The 21,469-nt window shown below is 39.0% G+C and overlaps 1 protein-coding gene across 1 annotated transcript in view; it reads left to right on the top strand.

Moving 5' to 3' along the window:
* Positions 1–21,469, top strand: part of Ak1 (Adenylate kinase 1) — a 103,915-nt gene that overhangs the window by 9,044 nt on the left and 73,402 nt on the right. The window contains exons 2-3 of the mRNA XM_090404887.1: positions 7,279–7,318; positions 12,125–12,288. Coding sequence (XP_090261013.1) covers positions 7,279–7,318; positions 12,125–12,288 — 204 coding nt within the window. The remainder of the gene's footprint in view (positions 1–7,278; positions 7,319–12,124; positions 12,289–21,469) is intronic.

Here is a 21,469-nt window from a genome sequence, read left to right as displayed (position 1 = left end):
TTGATTATGTTGACTAGATGCACAATGGCTTTTCTGGGGAGTAGTTTGATTATTTTGTTTGTAATTCTGTCTGGATCTGGGGCCTTATTGTTGTTCAGGTGGGTTATGATATTTATAACTTCTACTGGAGAAGTGGGTGTGACAGGTTCTGGATCATCCTTTTGTTGTGTTATGGCCTGCTTAACTCGGCGGTGAATCTTGTAGATAAGATTGATGTTCAAATTTTCATAAGAGGGGTTACATTGATTTTCTAAGCTGTCTACCAGAGCGTCTGCCTTTTCCTTGTCAGTATGAGCTATTCCCTTCTTGGCCTAAATTGGGGTAAAAGTTGCCTTTTAGTGCAGAGGGTTCTCAAGAACTTCCAAATATAGTTGTCCTCTGGGTTTAGCTTGGTTATCTTGGATTCCCAATCTTGGTTTCGATGTTTTTGGAGAGCTTCACAAACTTGTCTATTTAGTTTATTCAGATTTGTTTTATCTTGTGGGGCTCTTCTGTTATGGTACCTCTTTCTGGCTTTGTTTTTCAATCTGACTAGATCCATGATTTCCTCAGGGATCTGACCACTAGGGTGAAAGACTGTAGTTTGGGTGACTGACTTTATTGCTTTTTTGATTTGACTGGTTAAATTGTTTACAGCAAAGTCTATCTCCTCTTTAGTGTGAATAACAGGGACTGGGACAATGTGGTCAGGGAGAATTCTGTAGAGCTTGTCCCAAGATATGAAAGGGTGCGTAGTGGAGAATTGCGCTTGTGTTCCGAGATTAAGGTGAATGGGGTTGTGGTCAGAAGAAAATTCATTTAATGTTTCCAACTGATAATGGTATCCGATGTTTTTGAGGATGACTATGTCAAGTACATCTGAGCTTCCAACTGAGCTGTGATGGGTGTGCTGTGTGGGTCTGGCTAACAATAGAATTTTGTATTGAGTAATGATTTAGAGTTCAACCATTATTGTTGATTGTGGAGCTATACCAGGCTGTATGTTTGGCATTAAAGTCACCAGCCATGATGATGGAGTCTGTGAAGCCGAGAATGGTGTCCAAGTCAGATACCAGTAATGGAATGCTGGGTGGATTATATACAGCATAGATTTTTATACTGCCAGCATTGCTGGTATGAACTTCAATGCCTGTTATCTCTAGGTTCTTGGTTTGTGGATTTGTCAGAACATTGTGGCTTAGGTAGTTTTTAATGCATATGGCTGTACCTCCTCCACTGCTGGTGAGTCTGTCTGTTTTGTACATGATATAGTTCTGTAATTTGGGGTTATTAGCTGGCCTGAGATGTTTCATTTACTAATATTATGTCAGGATTGTGTCTGTGAGTGAACTCTTGCAATTCCAGAATTTTGTTACTTAGTCCATTTGCATTCCATGCAGTGATGATTAGAGAGTTGGGATGGAATTTTCTTTTATTCATTATTAAAGGCTGTCAGAATTGAATGGGTACCTTGTAGGAATCTTTTCGTGGAGGATGGCGAAGGATTTGTCATGCTGAATTCTTGTAACATGGTAGCTAGCGAGGCAGTTAATACCGATGTTAGATTAGAACTTATTTGTTCATGGGATGGAACAGCCTTAGTTCGTGCGGCCTCTGCATAAGTTTTGTTTGGTTATTGCTGCCGTTTGTTTTCTTTCCTGAGTTGTCGAGCTTAAGATTATTTGGACCGGGGTGCGACCTACACGGCTGTCTTGAGCATCGCTGTAGTGTGTTGGAAGGGTAGTTTTTGCTGACCCACAGTTCTTTGGGTGTGTAATGCATCCCTTGTAGTTAGCAGGGTGAGGGCCCCCACAGTTAGTGCATTTAGCTGGTGTGGATCTTGGCTTGGTGCACATGATGGTCTGGTGGCCCTCACCGCATTTTAAACACCTGAAATTTGCCTTGCAAAGTTTTTGGACATGGCCAAACCTTTGCCACCTATGGCACTGCCTAGCTGACGACTTTTTCCTTAGTGGCTCAGTAGAAATTCTGAAGCCACAGATAGCGGTCAGTTCATATATCTTTTTCTGTGCCTTGTCAATTTCTACGAGCACCAGTGGCATTGGCCGTTTATCTGACCTGAGCATCCTGCTCACTTTTACTGGGGGTCAGGCCCCGACTCATAAGGTCATCAGTGATTTCTTTAGAGGTGACACCTTCGGTTACCCCGTGAAGTACCACCTTGAGATTCTTTTCACTGGGTAAAGCAAATGTGTGATAAGGAAGACTTTTGTTATCCATTAGTTTTGTCATTTGTCTGTAGTCAGTGACTGAGGCTGGCTGGAGTTTGACTCCATCTTCATTTTTAGCCCAGGAATATGAGATTTTATGTTCTCCAAGGGCTGATGTGACAGTGGTCCATTTGTCCTTGTCGCTTAGTATAACAGGTGGAACCTTTTCAGTGTTCCTCGGGACATCTGGTGTTGGTGAGTCTTCATCCATCTGATCCTCTGTAGTTCTACATCTTTTGTTATAATGTTCTCCCCGTGAGTTGTTTTGACAGGGGGATTTTGGTGACAGAGCAGTAATGAATTTTTGTGATATCTCCTCCTCCTTCTCTCCATCCGGATCATTAGTTTGAATGTACTGCTTTATAAAACCCAGCCAGTCAGATTCAAGCTTGCCTATTATGAGTTTCAGTACCTCTCGGGACTGCTCCTTATTTAGGATCTGGATCTGCTTCTTGATATTTTCCATATCCGAGCAGCGATCTCCTACCGGCAGAAATTGTTTGACAAGAGTATATGTAATCCCGCAGGGCTAGGAGCCTGCCAGCAAAGAATCCTGTAGACCAAGGTGGTCTACTGGCAATATATAATCCCTCAGGGCTAGGGGCCTGCCAGCAAATGTCCTGTAGACTGAGTTGGTCTACTAGCAATATTTAGTCTTGTAGTATCTCACTTGGCCACCTACTTCCCTTTAAAACCTTTAATCCACCACTGGTCCTCATTGCAGATGAGGCCTGCCGGCCATTTGACCTCTTGCATGTTTCATGCAGAGGGGGAGACAGTAGGAATCAAACTGTGTCAGTGCCAGTGCAATGTGAGATTTCTGAGAAACCTTGTATGCAATCTAATCAGGCTGTCTAAAATAATACGTCTGTTCTCATCAAAAGCTAAAAGCAGAAAACCAGTGATACCAAGTTTGAAGTAATGCGGAAGTTGTACTTTCATATATGAGTAGCCAAAGGGCGTCACACCTTATTAATAAATAATATACTCTGGATAATATATAAATCTCTATAAATATATAAATATACTCTGGATTTAGAGATAGTTGTTGATAAAGGTGATGTAGATATCTTACAGGATGTTTTTAAATAAATTACAAGTGTAAGCACCTCAAGGCTCTGTCCTATCACCTACTCTTTCTCTTGTTTCCCAAACCTTTACATGCTGTGAAGGTTTGTCAGTGTTGTAAAATGTAAGGTAGTTGATCGATCACTTCAGGATGAAAATATTACACACTTTGTATCATACTGATGGTACTAGTTTTCAGGAAATTTATGAGGCTAGGGATCTGGGGGTAATGATGGATAGAGATTTGAAATTCAGAGGCCATATTGCAAGAGTTGATAAAATAGCTCAGAGGATTACTTGGATGCTGAAGAACATGCTGAAAAGTATCAGGGTATGATTTAGATTATATATATGATTTAGATTATATATTTAGCCACATATGTGGCTGAATCATACCCTTGCACAGTAGTCAAGGGTATGATTCAGCCTTGGTCACCTGTGTTTCTTGGGGGAACAGAACATGGTGGAGAGGATTCAGAGATGAGTGACCAAGCTGGTTACAGGCAAATAGGGTGGATATTCCAATAATTCAAAGTGCACATCCCTTAATTTTCCCATTGCCAAAACACCTTTGTGGGCAGATGCATTGTCTTGATGAAAGATGATTTTTTCCTTCTGCAAACTAGGTCTTTTCTTGCAATTTTTTTTGTCTAGTGTAGTTAAAAGATCAGAATAATATTCCCCGGTTATTGTTTTACCCTTTTCAATTTAATTAATAAACTAAATGCCTTTAGCATCCCAAAACACTGATGCCATGACCTTTCCTGCTGATGGAACTGACTTTGTCTTCTTTGGCACTGAACAACTAGCTTCTGTGCACTGTTTTGACTTCTGTTTGGATTCTGGTGTGTAATTGTGAATCCAAGCCTCATCCATAGTAATAAATTGGTGCACAAAATCAGTTTCATTCTTGTTAAAATGCTTCAAGCACTGTTCAGAGATTTTTATGCAAGTGCATTTTTGATCTGCTGTGAGCAAGTGTGGCACTCATCTTGTGCAAAACTTTTTCCTTTGCAATTCTTCATGCAAAATATATCCTACACATTCTTTTGAAATGCATATAGTCTCAGCAATTTCACGCACTTTAACTCGCTGGTCATCCAATATGGTATCATGGACTTGATCAATGATTTTCTGGTGTTGTTACACTTTTTGGATGTCCTTCACAGGGATCATCCTCAAAGCTGGTACGGCCACGCTTAAACTCTGCAGCCCATTTCGTAATTGTCGAAAATGAAGGAGAAGAGTGCCCATATACTTTTATGAACTTCAAATGAATTTCTTCTTTGTAAAAGAAGGCATTAAACCTTCTTTTACAAAGAATTTTATAACTGCACGATACTTACGTTTATCCATTTCAAGGGGATACAGACAACACTTTCGCTTCACTCAACTGCTGTATAAAACAAACTACTTGATAAAATGACTTGCAATTTCACATGGATGCTTATGACAGTTGTATGAACTTAGAAAAAAAAATCTTGTGAAATATTGTTGTCATGTATGGTCAAGCTAAGAACTTTTCAGACCACCCTATTATAGCATGGAATAAGTAGTTGAGTGGTAAGGAAATAAAGGCTACTTGGTAACTGACAAAGAAATACATAACAACATCAATGTGTGATGCATTTTGAAAGCCAAAAGGCTGAATAAGTTAAGTGTAAAATGAATGAATGCAGGGCTTAAGCATGAAATTTGAAAGAAGGTACTTTGGAGACACTGTAGGATGACATATTTAGGGAGATAATAATGTAATGATATGTAATGGTAATAATCAGTTACATGAAGTGTATAAAGAACAAGCCAGGAGAGTAACTTGGTTACTAAGAAAAACAAAAGTGCAGTATTTGCAGAAATCTGGCAAAGGAAAACCGCAAGGAATTTTTTAGATATGTGGCAAGTGAAGGAAGAATGGTCATTGTAAGATGCCGTTAATGGATGAAAATAGTAGAATGGTAAATGCTGAGAAGACATTGTTGATGTATTCAATAAACAATTTGTAAGGATGTTTCATCCTGATCAGGGTGGAATCATGAGGAACTGAAGTGTAGAGGACATAGGAGAGTAAGGCTTAATTGGGAGTGAGCAGGAGGTATTTGAGGAAATAAATAACCTTGATGTCAATAAAGCGATAGGATTGGATGACATCTCACCATGTATCTTTAGGGAATATTCCAGAGAATTGGCAGTGCCATTGGTATGTCTGTTTAATAAGAATCTTACAACAGCACAGGTTCCATGATGGTGATAATGCTGTGGCTTAAAATTATAGGCTAATCTGTATATCTGGAGTTGTGGTGAAGGTACTAGAGATTGGTGAGATGTAGGATCCTGAAATGGATTGATAACATCATGTTTTACTAATTTACATATGTATTATTATTATTATTATTATTCAGACCTCCATGGAATAAAAAAAAACTCATTGTGGAATGCCCATCCTTGAAAACGGTATCATACCACTCCTTGAACTCAGTGACCATTCATGCTCTCACCACTATCAGGCAATGCATTCCATGGTTCAACAATCCTCCATGGTTGTTGCATGGTTCACTGCATGCAAAGAAACCACTCCTTGCTCTCCTTCTCTCTCTCTTGCTCATAGCTTCCTTTGCAACTTACAAGAATGGGTTCCTTTTCCTTGCTCCTTCCCCCTGTTCCACCTAGCAAAACAACTCCCCAATGTCAACCCTGTAACTACCTCTCAACAGTTTAAAGGTCTCAACTATATCACCTCTCTTTCTTCATGCTATCAAAGTCTGCAGTCCACATGCCCTCCACCTGTCTTTATAACTAACATTGTACAGTCCTGATACCATCTTTGTTATCTGTGTGCACCCTTTCCACAGTTAATTTATCCCCTTCAAATCCTGGGGACAAAATTTGAGAACAGTAGTCTAAGTGTGGTCTGATTGGGGCTTTATACAATGGCATGACAATTATTTTATCTCTGCAGGTCAGCGCCCTTCTCAATATTGCAGCAATCTTCTGGGTTACCTTCACCACCTTTGTACCCTGAATTTCAGGTTTCTTTCAATCATCACTGCCAGATCCCTTGCCTTCCCCTACTTCCTCCAGTACAGTTCCTCCAATAGAGTATGGTCTCTCATTGATGTATCCAAATACTTCAAGGCTTTATATTTAGCCATTAAACTAACACCCATTCATTTCCCCATCTGTCCAGTTTATTCAGATCCTCTTGCAGTGCTACCACATCTCCACTATTACTAATAACCCTTCTGAGCTTTACATCACCTGCAAACAACTGAAAATCCCACTGCAATCCACTGACAGTGTCACTGATATAAAGGTTAAACAATACAGATCCAGTAGTGAGTCCTGCAGAACCCCACTTATAACCTTCTGCCTTCTTGATATTGCTCCCCCCCTCATACACAACTCTTTGATACCTATCAATACCTACCATCTCCCTCTCTCGAAATCAGCAGGGTCTGTGTAGCCCAGATGTAGTCTAATAGGACTTTATTCAATGGAAATTTCATTCTTTTTTTTTTTTTTTTCTGCTGGCCAGTATCTTCACTGCAGTAATTCTGGACTTTCACATCCTGTGACCAACATGGTGGCATTTCTATGGAATGCTATACTTATAAAGATAAGTTGAAGATTTCTGGTCTACAAAAATTGTTTGGTAGCAGTAAATGGAAGATATGATTATTAACATACAAATTACTTAAAGGTTTTTATAGGATGATTGATACAGAGTATATTTTTCAGTAGAGCACCAGTGGAGGAACCAGAAATGGAATAAGAACATATAAACACTGAGTTGAGGACTAGCTTCATCACTTAGGAAGTGATGAATCTATGATGGGTTAATGCTTTATGAGATATTTCTAGACTTCTGAGTCTGTGGACTTCATGGAGTTGCCAGTGTAGTAGTAATAATAATTTTTCTGAAGAGGCATTTTGCTTTACAGAAGACTATAAAGTAAAATGCTATTTAAATATGTGTTATTAATTTTTCTTTTTATTTTTTCAGGAGGCATCAAATATAAAGGTTCCTGTCATCTTTGTGGTTGGTAAGTAAATATGCATTAGAGCTTATTCAGGAAAGGGGCATAAACATGCTGTATAACTCGTGCTTATGTTTATAATTTAAATTTTGTAACTAATTCCCTTCTGCCTTCTCTCTGAATGAAGCTCATGACATGTTGAGTGAAATATTATTATTATTATTATTATTATTATTAATACTAGACCTCATGAAGTTAAAAGACTCATTGCAGAAGCTTAAAGCAGAATGAAGGGCTTTGTGTGTGTCAAACTGCTTTAAACTCATTCAGTCTATCTGCATTCACCATGTTAGGTAATACTTTCACTTGCTAACCACTCTCCATTCAAACAGCCCACTCATTATGCCCCTGCTCACACCATCCTTATACAGCTTCTATGTATGTCCTTTTGTCCTACCTCCCTCTCCCATTCTACAAAAAACTTCTTCCACATTAACTTGATAACAACTCTTTTATCAATTTAAATGTCTCTATCATATCTCCTCTGTTCCTCCTATTTACAAGGCTTTGCAAACTTCATTCCCCCAATCTGTCCTCACATCCCAAAGACCAGTTATGACCTTAGTCAGTCTTCTCTGGACCCTTTCCAGTATATCCTCATCACTATGAATACCACTGGACCAAATCTGTACACAATAATCATAATCCATATGAGGTCTGATCAATGGAACCAGAACCTCTTTATTTCTAAAGTTAAGGTACTTTGCATCACTGTCATGATCTGATGTGATGTCTTCATAACTTCTGCAATGTGACCTCTGAACTTCAGGTCCTTGTCCACCACCACTCCAAGGTCTCTTATACTCAACTTCCTCTAAAATTTCTCTGCCCATCAATTACTGCCAATTCAATGTTTCAGAACCTTGCACTTTGCAACATTGAATTGATAGTTCCATACTGTTGCCAACTCATACAATCTATTAAAGCCCTCCTGAAATGGCATAACATCTGCTTGGTTACTAATTCCCCCCCCCCCTTCCAGTACACCACTAATGATTGCCCTCTTTTGAGATAGTGCCCTCTCTCATCCTCAGCTTGCTGATACCTATCTGATAGACCAGGGAGTTGGATAGGTGAATAGTTATAATCCAATCTGCTTCCATTTAGCGACCAACTTGTGGTGTGACAATCAATCAAAAGCCTTTACAAAATCTAAGTATGCCACTGTATATGCATCTCCTTTGTGAAATCCATTCATCACCTTTGTGTGTGTGTGTGTGTGTGTGTGTGTGTGTGTGTGTGTGTGAAAGAATGATCATTAACTCGGTAAACATACATATTTTTATAAAGAATTGAATGACTAGAACCGAGATTTAAGTAAAAAGGTTTTAATCTAAAAACACGACTAGTTTCGGCTTGTAACAGCCTTCATCAGGTGACATTATAAAAGAAAGAAAAAACACTGAAGGTTAAAAGACTATGAACAACATAGAGAGTCTCTATACATAATTAGCATGAAAATTTTGTAGTTGTATTTGAAGTTCTTTTATTTGTTGCATTGTTGGGAGAGTGCGTGCTTGCAGCATGCACTCTCCCAACAATACGTGAATGCCAGTACATGATTACAGCTGAATGACTATCTGGGAGGTTGTAGCTGAAGTTATTATTTAGATGAACAAGATTGAAGATGATTTCTCTAGATTCCACGATTTTCTCTCAAGTTCATCATTGCAATGGAAGATGTTAGTAGATTTTTCCCAGCAGACTTTGTGACTTTTGTTTTCATCATTAGGATTAGCCGAGAAAAGGATGTGACTTGGTAATGCACTGGCTTGCTGTCTCTTGTAAGTAATGTCCCTCATGTGTTCTTCCATACTGTTAGATCCTGAATGCAGAGCTTTACAAGCAAATTCTTCATTCAGGATTTAACATAATAAACTACTACTAATTAAGGAGATATCTGCGCATTGGCTAATAATTATAAAGTGTTGTTTTATGTCTTGTAATAATGTATAGTCCGTGTGTGTGATATAGTGAGAGTTATTGCTAGGTTATTTGTAATTCCCAAGTAAGCTGTCTAGTACTTCAGATCCTTGTTGTCCACCACCACCAGAACTCCAAGGTCTCTTATCAACTTCCACTAAAATTTCTCGTAAGGCATTCACTGGAACATTCCCTTAAGACGACATGTGGTGGTATGTCATCGACTCCTTTTGCCTTTCCCTCTTTCTGCCATATGAAAATTCTCTCAGTGAATCCAGTAAACCTTTTTTTAATAGTTTAAGTGTGTCAGTCATATCCATCCCCTCTTCCTTCGTTTTTTATCCACTAAACCCTGTAGTTTACATTTCTTCAGTCTGTTCTCATAAATATTTCTGTACAGTCCCAATTAATTTCATTATCTGCTATGATCTCTCTCTCTCTCTCTCTCTCTCTCTCTCTCTAAGGTTATTTCATCTCCTTCAAATCCTGCTGACCAAATCTGAGCATAGTAATCCAGATAGGGTCTGATCAGAGCTTTATGCAATGGAACTGCTACCTTTTTGTCTCTGCTGGTCAATATTGGAGCAGTTCTGAATTGTCTTCATAACCTTTGCAGTATGTCCTTTGAACTTCAAATTTCCATTTACAATCACTTCTAGATCCCTTACTTCCTCCCTTCCTTCCAGTATAACTCCAAGTGAGTGTGAAGCATTCCATCTGCAGATTATAAGTTTCAAAACCTCATTTAGTTGCATTAAACTGACATCCCAGTCATTTGTCCACTTTCTATCTTATTCAAGTCCTATTGAAGAGCCACATCACTAGTTACTAATAACCCTTCCAAGTTTCATATCATCTGCAAACAACTGAATATCTCCCTGTAGTATGGAAAGTCATTGGTCTCTTTAACACATTCCCCTGTTGAGCTCCACTTTTAGCCTTTCTACTCCCTGATATTGCCAGTAATTTGATATCCAAACCCATATGTTGTATCTTAAATACCAACTTGTCACATGGCACCCTCTCAAATGCCTTGTGAAAATCCAAAAAATGAATGTATGCCTTATCCACTGCATTTTTTTACTCTGTTATAAAAGACAACCAGAATACTAAAGCAAGAGTGTTCCTTAACAAATCCATCTTTCTAATTCTGTATATAAGTCTTTACCAGTTTTTGCAAAAAAACCTTGATGACCACTGAAGAAATATTAACTGGTTTGTAGTTTGATACCTCCATTCTACCACTGCCCTTGTACAATGTGCCGTCTTCCCCTCCTAGGGAACTTATTGCATTGCAAGTCAGCCAGGTTAAAATGGTCAGTTCCTTAGCATATTCCCTTAAAAAAAAAAAAAAAATAGAAAAATCTCATCTATTTCATGATAAAGAGTTGTTCAGCTGCAGCGAATTCAGCTAATCTCTCTCCTCTTCTATTTCTTTCTCCCAGGCCATTTGGACCTGTGAACTTTTCATTTTGTTTTCAGCATCCTATTTTGGCATTAAAGTCTCCACCAATGAATGTGTACACTGACTTGTAATTTAATGCATGTTCAAGATTCATGTAAAAATTTTCTGTTTCTTGGTTATCAGCTATGGATGTTGGAGCATAGCAGGATATTAATTTTATTGTTCTCTATTCCAATTAGGAGTACACCTATTCTTTCAGATATAATGTTACAAGAAAGGATCGATTTGGTGAGCTTAGATTTAACCATAAAGCCCACTCTTCCTTGTTTGCCATTGTTCGAGGATGCTCCAAGGAGTATCTGTGAGCCACTGTACCATCTTGTTGTCAGTTTTTTCAATCTTTTTGTTTCATTCACTAGCAGTGCAGGATATCTAAGTTGATATTGGTTAGTTTTTGATTAATAAATCTATTCTGCAGTCTCTTGCCAAAGTTTGAGTATTGAGGGTACCGATTGCCATTTTCAAAAGATCTAATAAGCAGCCTGCTTTCATCTGTGAGATTCTTAGCACCCCTGGCCTTACTCAGTGCCTTACTGCTGCTGCTGTAGAAAGGTGAGTGTGGGTCGTGCAGGACTTAGGACCATTTCTGTTGTTGTAGTCAGATATACACTTCTCCTGACTAGGGGGTTCTGAAGTGTTCACCAGAGCTCTATTAGTGGTGTTGGGTTCAAGTCCGACAATGGTTAGGATTCCCAACACCTCAGGGTGCACCACGGGGAGGTAGAGTTAGACTTTGCAAGTATGGCATCTGTCACAATCAATATTAATGCTATGACCAAGTCCAAAACTCTTGATCCTGATGCTCCTTACACCACATGCTGCCTAAGACAGTTGTCCCTCAAGAAGTCCAAAAATTTGGTTTCCCTCAGCCTGCTTTATATTACTATAGTTGAAGTCTCCCATAATGATCTCACTCCCTTTGCATTTGCCAAACTAATTCACTTCAATGTTTCCTGCATATCACCATCTATATTTCCTAATCTATAGCAATATCTCACTAAATACCTCGTCCTGTCCACTTCTATCTCTCATCATCTACTGTCAAAGCCATTAGTGTGATTTCTCCTCTGATTCTCTACCCTGAGAGATGGCACAGTTCATCTCTTACCATAACACTCCACTGGTAAAGTAGAAGAGATATGATTTAATGAACATATAAATTGGGAAGGAGTGTATCAAATAGAATAGACTACATAGATTATGGAAGTACATAAGTTGAGTATAGATATGGTATGTAGAATGGTAAAGATTTCAGAATATATTGTTTAATGAATGAATTTTAAGTAGAAGTATTATGGGTGTAGTGATAATTGTAGAGTGAACTTCTAATTTATAGAGGTTGAGAAGTATAATAATAGTTTAATTTTCCTCTATGTGTGTGTTTTTAAGATCATCACTATTAAGAAATCAAATGCTTTCATTAGGAGGGCCTGGATCTGGAAAGGGTACTCAGTGTGCAAAAATTGTAGAGAAATATGGATTTACACACTTATCATCTGGTGATCTTCTTAGAGCAGAAGTAGATTCTGGTTCAGACAGAGGAAAACATCTAAATGAAATCATGGAAAAAGGAGACTTGGTTCCTTTGGTAAGTATTTTATTTTTTTTGGCATACATTTTCATTCTTCATTGTCATCTTGTGTGTAGCCATAAGACAATTCTGATTGGAACTACCATGATGAATTCGCTTATATATTGTAATGTTTTGTTTTTTTGGTATGTATTACTTTTTTGCATGTTTTCTTTTAAGAAAAATACATTTACTGAATTTGCTATGTCTGTTGTGTATGTTTGGAGATGCTCACGTGGTTGCTCTTGACAACTATGTGAATATTTCGGAGGCATTCGATTGGGTTTGGCTCAGGGGCCTACTTAACAAACTGCCATCCTATGGTCTGTCTTCCTCACTCTGCAACTGGATAGCTGACTTTCTCACTGATTGCTCACTGTATGTCATGGTGGACAGTTTACTCTCCTCAGATTTCCCCACCAATGCAGGAGTACCCCAGGGCTCTGTTCTTTCATCCACTCTCTTCCTTTTGTATATAAATGACCTGCTCTCTCAGACTTCCAATGCTATCCATAGCTTTGACGACAGTACACTCCATTCCTCCTTTGATTGAGTGGTTAGTCTATCAGCTCTCCAGCCAAAAGGCTGCAGGTTTGAATCCCACCATGGGCATGAATGTTTGTGATTGTCTGTGAAACTACTAGTGGTGGTGGTGGTGGTGGGCAGTAGATGGCATTGGTGTAGATGATGCGGTTCACTGTAGTTGGTGGATTGAGTGGTGGAGATGGAGAGCTGTAAGTAGGTGTAATGCAATAATAATAATTTGACAAACCTTGTAGTGCTCAAGTATTAGAATCCTCAAGATCTACCACAACCAGCAACCTAAACTCAGATCTCCTAGCTATATCTCAGTGGGGCAAGGACAACCTTGTAAACTTCAGTGCCACCCAAACACAGTCCTGTCTGATTTCTCACAAGACAGAGCTTGTATGCCTTCCCCTTACCTTCAGTAATACTGGGATATCCAAGCACAATCAGATTTCTATTCTTGGACTGACCTGCACTTCAAACTTTTCCCGGAACAGCCACGTTTCAACTATGGCTTCTGCAGCTGCCCAAAAAACTTGGTGTACTTTTTTGCATAAAACACTACTTCATGCCTTCACAGCTGCTAACTCTATACAAAGTCCAAATCCACCCAGCCATGGAGTATTGCTCCCATATTTGGGATGGTACACCAAAATCCTCTCTAATGCTTGATTCTGTCCACCAAAGGGCAGTCCTTCTAATTAATGCCCCTCTCTCACATACCTACTTCAATCTCTCTCTCTCTCTCTCTCTCTCACAGACATTCAGTTTCTGCCACGTGCCTTCCCCTTCCCAAGATACTTTCATGGACAGTGCTCTGCTGAATTGGCCATTATTATTCTCCCATTCGCCTCCAAAATCATTAAAACAAGAGCCACTGCTAAACAACACCCTTTTACAGTCCATTTTGAAACTCATCGAACCAACTTCACTGCCTCCTCTTTCATTCCACCTACTTCTGTCCTTTGGAACAGTCTCCCCACTCTGCCTTCCCTAAAGATTACAACCCTCAGCTCTTCAAGCAAAATGTGAATGGATTCCTCCTTTCTTCTATTCCTCTTGCTCACACATGGCACTAATGTGCAATAGGTCATGTGGCCTTGTGTGGATCAGATATTAAAAAAAAAAAAATATTTTTCTCAAATAATACATTAACTGGTCTTTGATAGCATAATAAGTTTCATAAGCCCATTCCAGTTTTGTACTTTATAAACCTGTTTCAGCAAAACTAAGGTTAAAAGATTTTCTGAAGCACTTGTATCATCTGCTTGTTAAATAAATTTTTCTTCTGAAGTACCAAGAAAATATAAATTGCATTATTTTGATTAAGCAGTGGGTTGAAAGTTCAGTGAGCAACAAGGAATAATGTAAACACTGAAGTACTATTTTGGTCTCTAGAGACCAAACATGATATTTCTTGAATCCACCTCAAGCCTCCAATAAGCAGGATGGAAGTTTTATAGAGGTGATGAAAAACTAGCCAACTAAAGACTTTCACAAACATTTATATCTCAGTGGAATTTAACTTGCAGCATGTTGTTTGTAGTGAATGTTCATTCAGTCAGCCATGTAAGTAAATATGCAGTATATTTTATTTATAGTGTCTCCTTAGTGCAAAAAAGTTTTGGATTTGAATTGGAATTAAGGGGAACTGAAAGCTTTTTTATGTAGTTCCCATCCACAAAAAATTTTTCTGTATACTTATACTACATTTGTACCATGTGTAAGCAAGTTTTTTTTCCCTGTTTTTATTAGTTTTATAGTTTTTTTTTTTTTTTTTACATTGTCTGGAAACTCTGTTCTAGGGATCAAACATTTAACTTTTTCAAGCCACTTCAGGCCTCTGAGAGGAGTGGTGTCTCACACTGGGTGATAAAATTCATCTCCACCTAAAGACAATCACAAACATCTGTGCCCATGGTGGGATTCAAGCCCACAGCCTGTTTGTTGGGGATTGGACATGCTAATCACTCCACCAACTAGGCAGATGTGTTAGTTTCTCATCTAAAGTCAGTCTCTGAAGTCACTGATTTTATTCAAGACTAAATTAGTTGGCTGTGACAAGGCATCAAACCTAACTTGTGAAAGGAAGATGAGATTTTGTTTTTACCTTTCTACCATCTAAAAATAAGCATTGCTCACTGCATTATGCAACTTGGTTGAGAAATATTGATGTGTTAGGAATGGACAGGTAGCATTTTTTTCAGGCAAAATAAAAAGGCGCCATCTTGCACCTTTTCCCTAAAATGATAGGACTTGATCCTTTGCACATTGACCAGTAAATACCACATCTAGACTGATGTTCTTGCCATTGAAGGAGTATACTGATTCGGCTTTGCTAGTCCTTGAAGTTCAATGAATACTTGACAGCTCCTTGCTGCCTATTTATTTCTAGATCTCTTGCATTCTCTAGCCTATTCTCACCAACAGAACGAATACATAATTCTCCTCTGAATTTCAGTTTAAAATGTTGCACCCATCCACATTAACTGCAATCCCATCCATTTGCCCACCTTTTCAGGCTTTTGTATCCCCCTGATGAATCACTATATTATCACTGTTCCTAATAACTCTCCAAGCTTTGTATTATTTGCAGTTGACTGAATATACTTTTTCTGTTCATTCGCAGTACCCATGACATAAAGGTTAAATAGTAGTTTTAGTATTAAGCCAATGAAATTTCCATTTATAACCTTCTTTTTCCTCGATGCAGCTCTCCTTTTTCCGTGGAGGGTGGTGGAACCGTGGAATGCATTGCCTGATAGAGTGGTGAGAGCAAGAATAGTCAACGAGTTCAAGGTGTGTATGACAGACTTTGTGTTTCCTAGAAAGGACCTGCAATGAGTCTCTTGACTCCATGGAGGCCTGAATAATAATGATAAAATGGACAAATAATGTAAGACACAATTAAGTCATATTGGACTCATAGCCTTAGTTTTAATTCAGCCATAATTCCAAAGTTCAGAATATCACAGTATTTTGAAACATTGATTATTCAAAATAATAAAATTAGTAGAGAAATAAAAGCTAGAATATATACCTCCAATAGATCTTATCACTCACTACATTTATTATCATTCAGAATTTTGTCAAGCAGAGTTAAAATAGAAGCATTTAAGAACTCAATTATTAGCAATATCATAAGGGACTTTGTGTCATGCAGTACTTGCGGCATGTATGCTTCTCGGGAATTACATATGTGGCTTGTTAAAGAGAGTGGAGAGCGTATGTGTGCAAAATGCAGGCAGTTGGAGGAAATAAGTACATTAGATATATCGATATCCGACTTTGTTGCTCCAGGAACGGAGAATGAATGTAGGAAGACAAGTAGTATGATAGGAGCGAATGAGAAAATAATAGTTGATAGTGTGGAAGGTGTGAGTGACTGTGGAAGTTTAGGAGATGGTTTTGTATGGGAGAGTGAATTTAGATTAAGAGTGACTGACCTGCAGAGGGAGATAGATGAGTTGAAAGAGGAGGTGGAATGTCTAGTGAATGAGAGCAGAAGTATGAAAGATAAGATTAGAAGAATGGAAGAGATAAATGCAAGGCGAATCAGAGTAGGAGAGAGAGAGAATTTAAGGAGTATGAGTGAGAGGTATGGGGGTGCTAGAAGAGGAGAGAATGGAAACAGTAGAAGAGAGGGTATGGAAGAGATATAAGGAGACATGTGAAGAGAGGATGGGTGAAGAATATAAGACACAGGCCAGAAGAGTGACTCGTGTGGTAAGGAAAGCGAAACTGGAATACGAGAGGAGATTGGCCCTAAGATCCAAAGAAAATCCTAGGGAATTTTTTAGCTATGTGGCCAGTAGGAGGAGAAATGACTGTGGAAGAATGATATTGTGGGATAAAAATGGGAATAGAGTGACTGATGCAGAGGACATAGTGGAATTGTTCAATGAACACTTTATTGGAGTATTTCATCCTAGAGGAGTCAGTTTTAATGCTAGAGGGATAGGACTGGTACGAGGTCTGGAGGTACAGGAGGAGAGTGTGTTTCAGTTACTGAGTACTCTGGATGTCAGTAAAGCTGTGGGACTGAATGGTATTTCGCCACGAGTTTTGAGAGAATGTGCTAGCGAATTGACAATACCTTTAACGTGGCTTTACAATGAAAGTCTGGCTTTGGCAAAGGTGCCCAGGGAATGGAAGGAAGGTAAGATAGTGCCATTGCATAAGGGTGGTAACAGACTGGAAGTGTCTAATTATAGGCCAGTCTGTGTGTCATCAGTAGTTGTTAAGATCTTGGAGAAAGTAGTGATGGACCGTGTACAGCATTGGGCAGATGAGGGTAATGTTATCTGTGAGAATCAACATGGATTTGTGAAAGGACGCTCTTGTTTTAGCAATATGCTAGCCTTTTATAATAAAGTTACAAGAGCATTAGATGAGGGAAAGGCATATACTGCAATTTTCTTAGACTTGGCGAAGGAATTTGACAGGGTGCCACATGATAAGCTGATATTTAAGTTGCAGCACATGGGTCTGGATGTCAGATTGGTCAACTGGATTCAGGATTGGCTGTCTGATAGGTATCAGAGAGTTGTGTATGGTGGAGCAGTTTCCAGGAGGCAGAGGGTTACAAGTGGGGTCCCACAGGGCTCAGTACTAGGACCTATATTGTTTAACTTTTATATCAATGACATATCCAGTAGATTGCAGGGGGATATTCAGTTGTTTGTGGATGATGCAAAGCTGGGAAGGATTATTAGTAATAGCGCAGATGTGGTAGCCCTGCAAGAGGATTTAAATAAGCTAGATAGATGGGCAAATGAATGGGGATGTCGGTTTAATGCAGCAAAATGTAAGGTCTTGAGGTTTGGGAAACATCGATGGGATGCTGCATACTCTATGGGAGGAGTTATACTGGAGGAAGTAGGGGAGACAAGAGATCTGGGGTTGATGATTGATAGAAACCTGAAGTTTAGGGGACATATTGCAAAGGTGGTGAAGGTAACACAGAGGATTGCTGCTATTATGAGAAGGACACTGACCTGCAGAGATAAGAGGGTTATCATTCCGTTGTATAAGTCTCTGATCAGACCACACTTGGACTATTGTTCTCAGATTTGGTCCCCAGGATTTGAAGGGGATAAATTAACTGTGGAAAGGATACAAAGACGGATGACAAAGATGGTTTCAGGACTGTACAAGGATAGTTATGAGGATCGGCTGAGAGAATGTGGACTGCAGAGTTTGGTGGATAGAAGGAGAGGTGATATGACTGAGACTTTTAAACTGTTGAGAGGTAGTTACAGGGTTGACACTGGGGAATTCTTTCACTTGGTTGAACAGCAGGAAGGAGTGATGATAAGAGGCCATCCCTGGAAGTTACAAAAGGAAACTGTGAGCAAGAGGCTGAGGAGTGGTTTCTTTGCATGGAGGGTGGTTGAACCATGGAATGCATTGCCTGATGGAGTGGTGGGAGCGAGAACAGTCAATGAGTTCAAGGAGTGGTATGATAAGACTTTGTGTTTCTTAGGAGGGGACCTCCCCTCGATGAGTCTTGATAGACTTTGTGTTTCTTAGGAAGGACCTCCCTCGATGAGTCTTTTGACTCCTTGGAGGCCTGAATAATAATAATAATAATAATAAAGTATACAACTGTCCTTAGACCCATTTTATACAAAGCAGAAACCTGAGCATAACAGACCAGAATGCAAAAACTTGGCAGATATCTTTGAAAATAAAATTCTTAGAAAAATCTTTGGACTTGTAAGAGGACCCAACAGGTGAATGGAGAAGATGACATAATGAAGGATTATGATGTGACCATCATCATAAAGAATGCTATGTCCATCAACCTAATACATGGTGATATGTCATCCATTCCCACAGCCTTATTCACATCTAACCCAACCAACATCTGATACACTTCTCTTTCTTTCACTTTCGATTTTCCTAATATTGCCTCTCTTCTATGTATTCCACTGCATCATTTACACCAGTGTGATGTATGCTGATAAAGTCAATAATTCGACTCCATCATTTGCAACTGTTATTCTGCAGCCATGATTATCCACTAGCATTAACCTGCCATAATTATTCTTTCTCTTGTTTGCCATATCGCAGAAAAATTCCCTCGAGTTAACCTTGTCCCCAATCAATCTCCTCTCATATTGCACCTTTTCTTTCTCTACCATGCTCATCGCCTTTCCAGCCTGCACTTTATACTCTTCATGGGTCTGATTGCCACCAACTGCCTTATACTTCCTCTGTAACATTTTCTTTTCCAGCACAGCTTGCTTAATTTCACTTCATCCATTTCACTCCTACTCTATTTACTTGCTTAACGTTTGGTATGCTGTCATACGTTGAGTTTTAAAAGAGGTAAGCCGTGAGTAGACATATTTTTCCGTTATTTATTGTGTACTGAGTCATACTTTGCTTTTGTCAGATGCTGCCTTGTGAGTTTCCATGCATTGTCAACATCTTTCCCACTCAACTCATCTACCCAACGTACTGTTCCTAACTGACTACAGAGCTTCCTATAATCACCTGCCTTATACTTCCACATGTATCCATTTTTGGCATTGACTTTTTCTTGTTTCATCACTTCCCAAACAAGTACCTCATGATCACTCTCACCAACCAACAGCAGCATCAACACTTCATTAATAACTACATCTTGTGAAGTTATCACCAAATCCAAAATATTAAAGCCTCTAGTTGATTCAATCACATGCTGCTTAAGATACTTATCTCTCAGAAATTCCACAAACTTGCTCTCCTTGTTCCCATACACTTTCTCCTCCTTCCAGTCTATATTCCTGTAATTAAAGTCTCCCACCAGGATCGCCTTCTTTTTACATGCCCAACTAATTTGCCTAAACATTTCACAATCGGTATTCTCTGCATTCCCTGGCCTATAACAGTTCTATCAGATATACTGACCTGTTTATTTCAACTTCACATTACACAGATTCAAAATCTGTGCATGCACTATCAACTTCCACACTTTGCAGACACAATTCCCCTGCAATCATTAACAGCACCCCCCCCTCCTCTTTTGACTTTATTATCCTTCTGGAAAATTATATATCCTTCTAGTTCTATTTCTGATATCACATCCTCTTTAGACAACCAAGTTTTGCTTATGTCCAATTATTTTTGGGCATACCGTCTCAATCAATGCAACAAACTCAGCTCTCTTGTTTCAAATGCTCCTTACATTTGTGTATAAACATAACAATCACTGTGTTTTGAGGCCATTCTACCAGTACCGGCATTCTCTATTCTAGATGCTATACCACACCCCTCTCTTCAGTCTGACCACTCCCATTTCCCTGATCCTGACTCTGATTTCCATTCCTGCCTGTCTCATCCTCAACTTTTTGCATTCCATCATCTCATGCTGCTGCAACCACATCTTCAACCTCATATCCATCTTTCTCCTGCCATACAATCTGTTGATTTGTGCTATTCTGCTTCACAGGTAGACTCTGATCATTTGCTACATAAACTTCTTGACTCTGTGCCTTCTCAGAAGACGTTAATCTTTCTAAATGCCCAACACCAAACCCATTCAAATGTAATCCATCAGCTTTATACCATTCCAACTTCCCTTCAAATTCACTCCACAGATTTACAAATTTAACCCCCCTTTGCCTCACAGAAACTCGGCCATCTTACTATTCATTATCTCTGCTTTCCTTCTCATTTCACTGTTGTCATATCTGTTCAACATGCCTATGACTTTTCCAACAACACCGTTCATCTTTACCTGCAGCAACTTCCTCAAGTTTCTATCAATATTCTTTTTCTAAGCAGCTGTCATTTGTGCCCACGAATTTTGACACCTGGTATTTCCTTTTCTGCAATGCCTCAGTTATTTGCTTCGTTGTTCCACCAGGAATGCATGTTTTGTACATTTTATTAGTAATCACTCCACAAAATGATTGAGTCCCACCCATACACGGATATAAGACTATCCTTTGAATCTTTTTTCATAATATTAACTTCCTCCTCCTCATCATCAGCCAATCTCTCCTTAACTGCTTAATATCTTTTTCCAGATGTTAACTTCCAGATGTTTCACTTTCCATTTTCACTAACTCCTGTCGAATCCGTTCTACTACGGTCCCAACATTTGTTCCCATTTCTAATTGCTCTAATCTATCCAGACACTTTTCACATATGTTAACGCTTTCTTTCTTGTTTATTACCCAAACAATCCATAAATCTTTCACATTTTTGGTGCATACATATAGCAGTTTTCACAACATATCCACTGGAAAAAATCCAAAGATCCAAAGCAGAGCCAGACTTTTATACAGAAGCCTTCCATGCTGCTGACATACATTTCTTTATGGATGCCATCTTTAGAAGCTGAATCAGTACAATAAAGTAACAAAACCCAATATAAACAACAAAAAATTTCAACAACAACACCACTGAAGGACACTTGTATCCAAAGTGAAAAAACTGCAGCACAATTTGCGACAAAAAGCCACAATATACACTAATTAAAAACACTTCATGCACATATGAAAGTGCATGAAGTTAATGTGAATAATGAAGCAGCAGTGAGGAGAGAGATGGTGCATATAAATGTAGTCCTTCACAGGACAAAACATAAGCTTGAGTGACTTGAGAAGTGGCATGCATGTACTGCAGCAGGAAAAAGAATAAAAGGAAAAGTGAATGGGAAGAGAAGAAAAAAAAAGGA

The sequence above is a fragment of the Typopeltis vanoorti genome, chromosome 15 (genome assembly GCF_054136105.1).
Source record: "Typopeltis vanoorti isolate ZY-2024b chromosome 15, IOZ_Tvanoo_1.0, whole genome shotgun sequence".
NCBI classification, from domain to species: Eukaryota; Metazoa; Arthropoda; class Arachnida; order Uropygi; family Thelyphonidae; genus Typopeltis; species Typopeltis vanoorti.
This window is presented reverse-complemented; position numbering and strand designations above follow the sequence as displayed.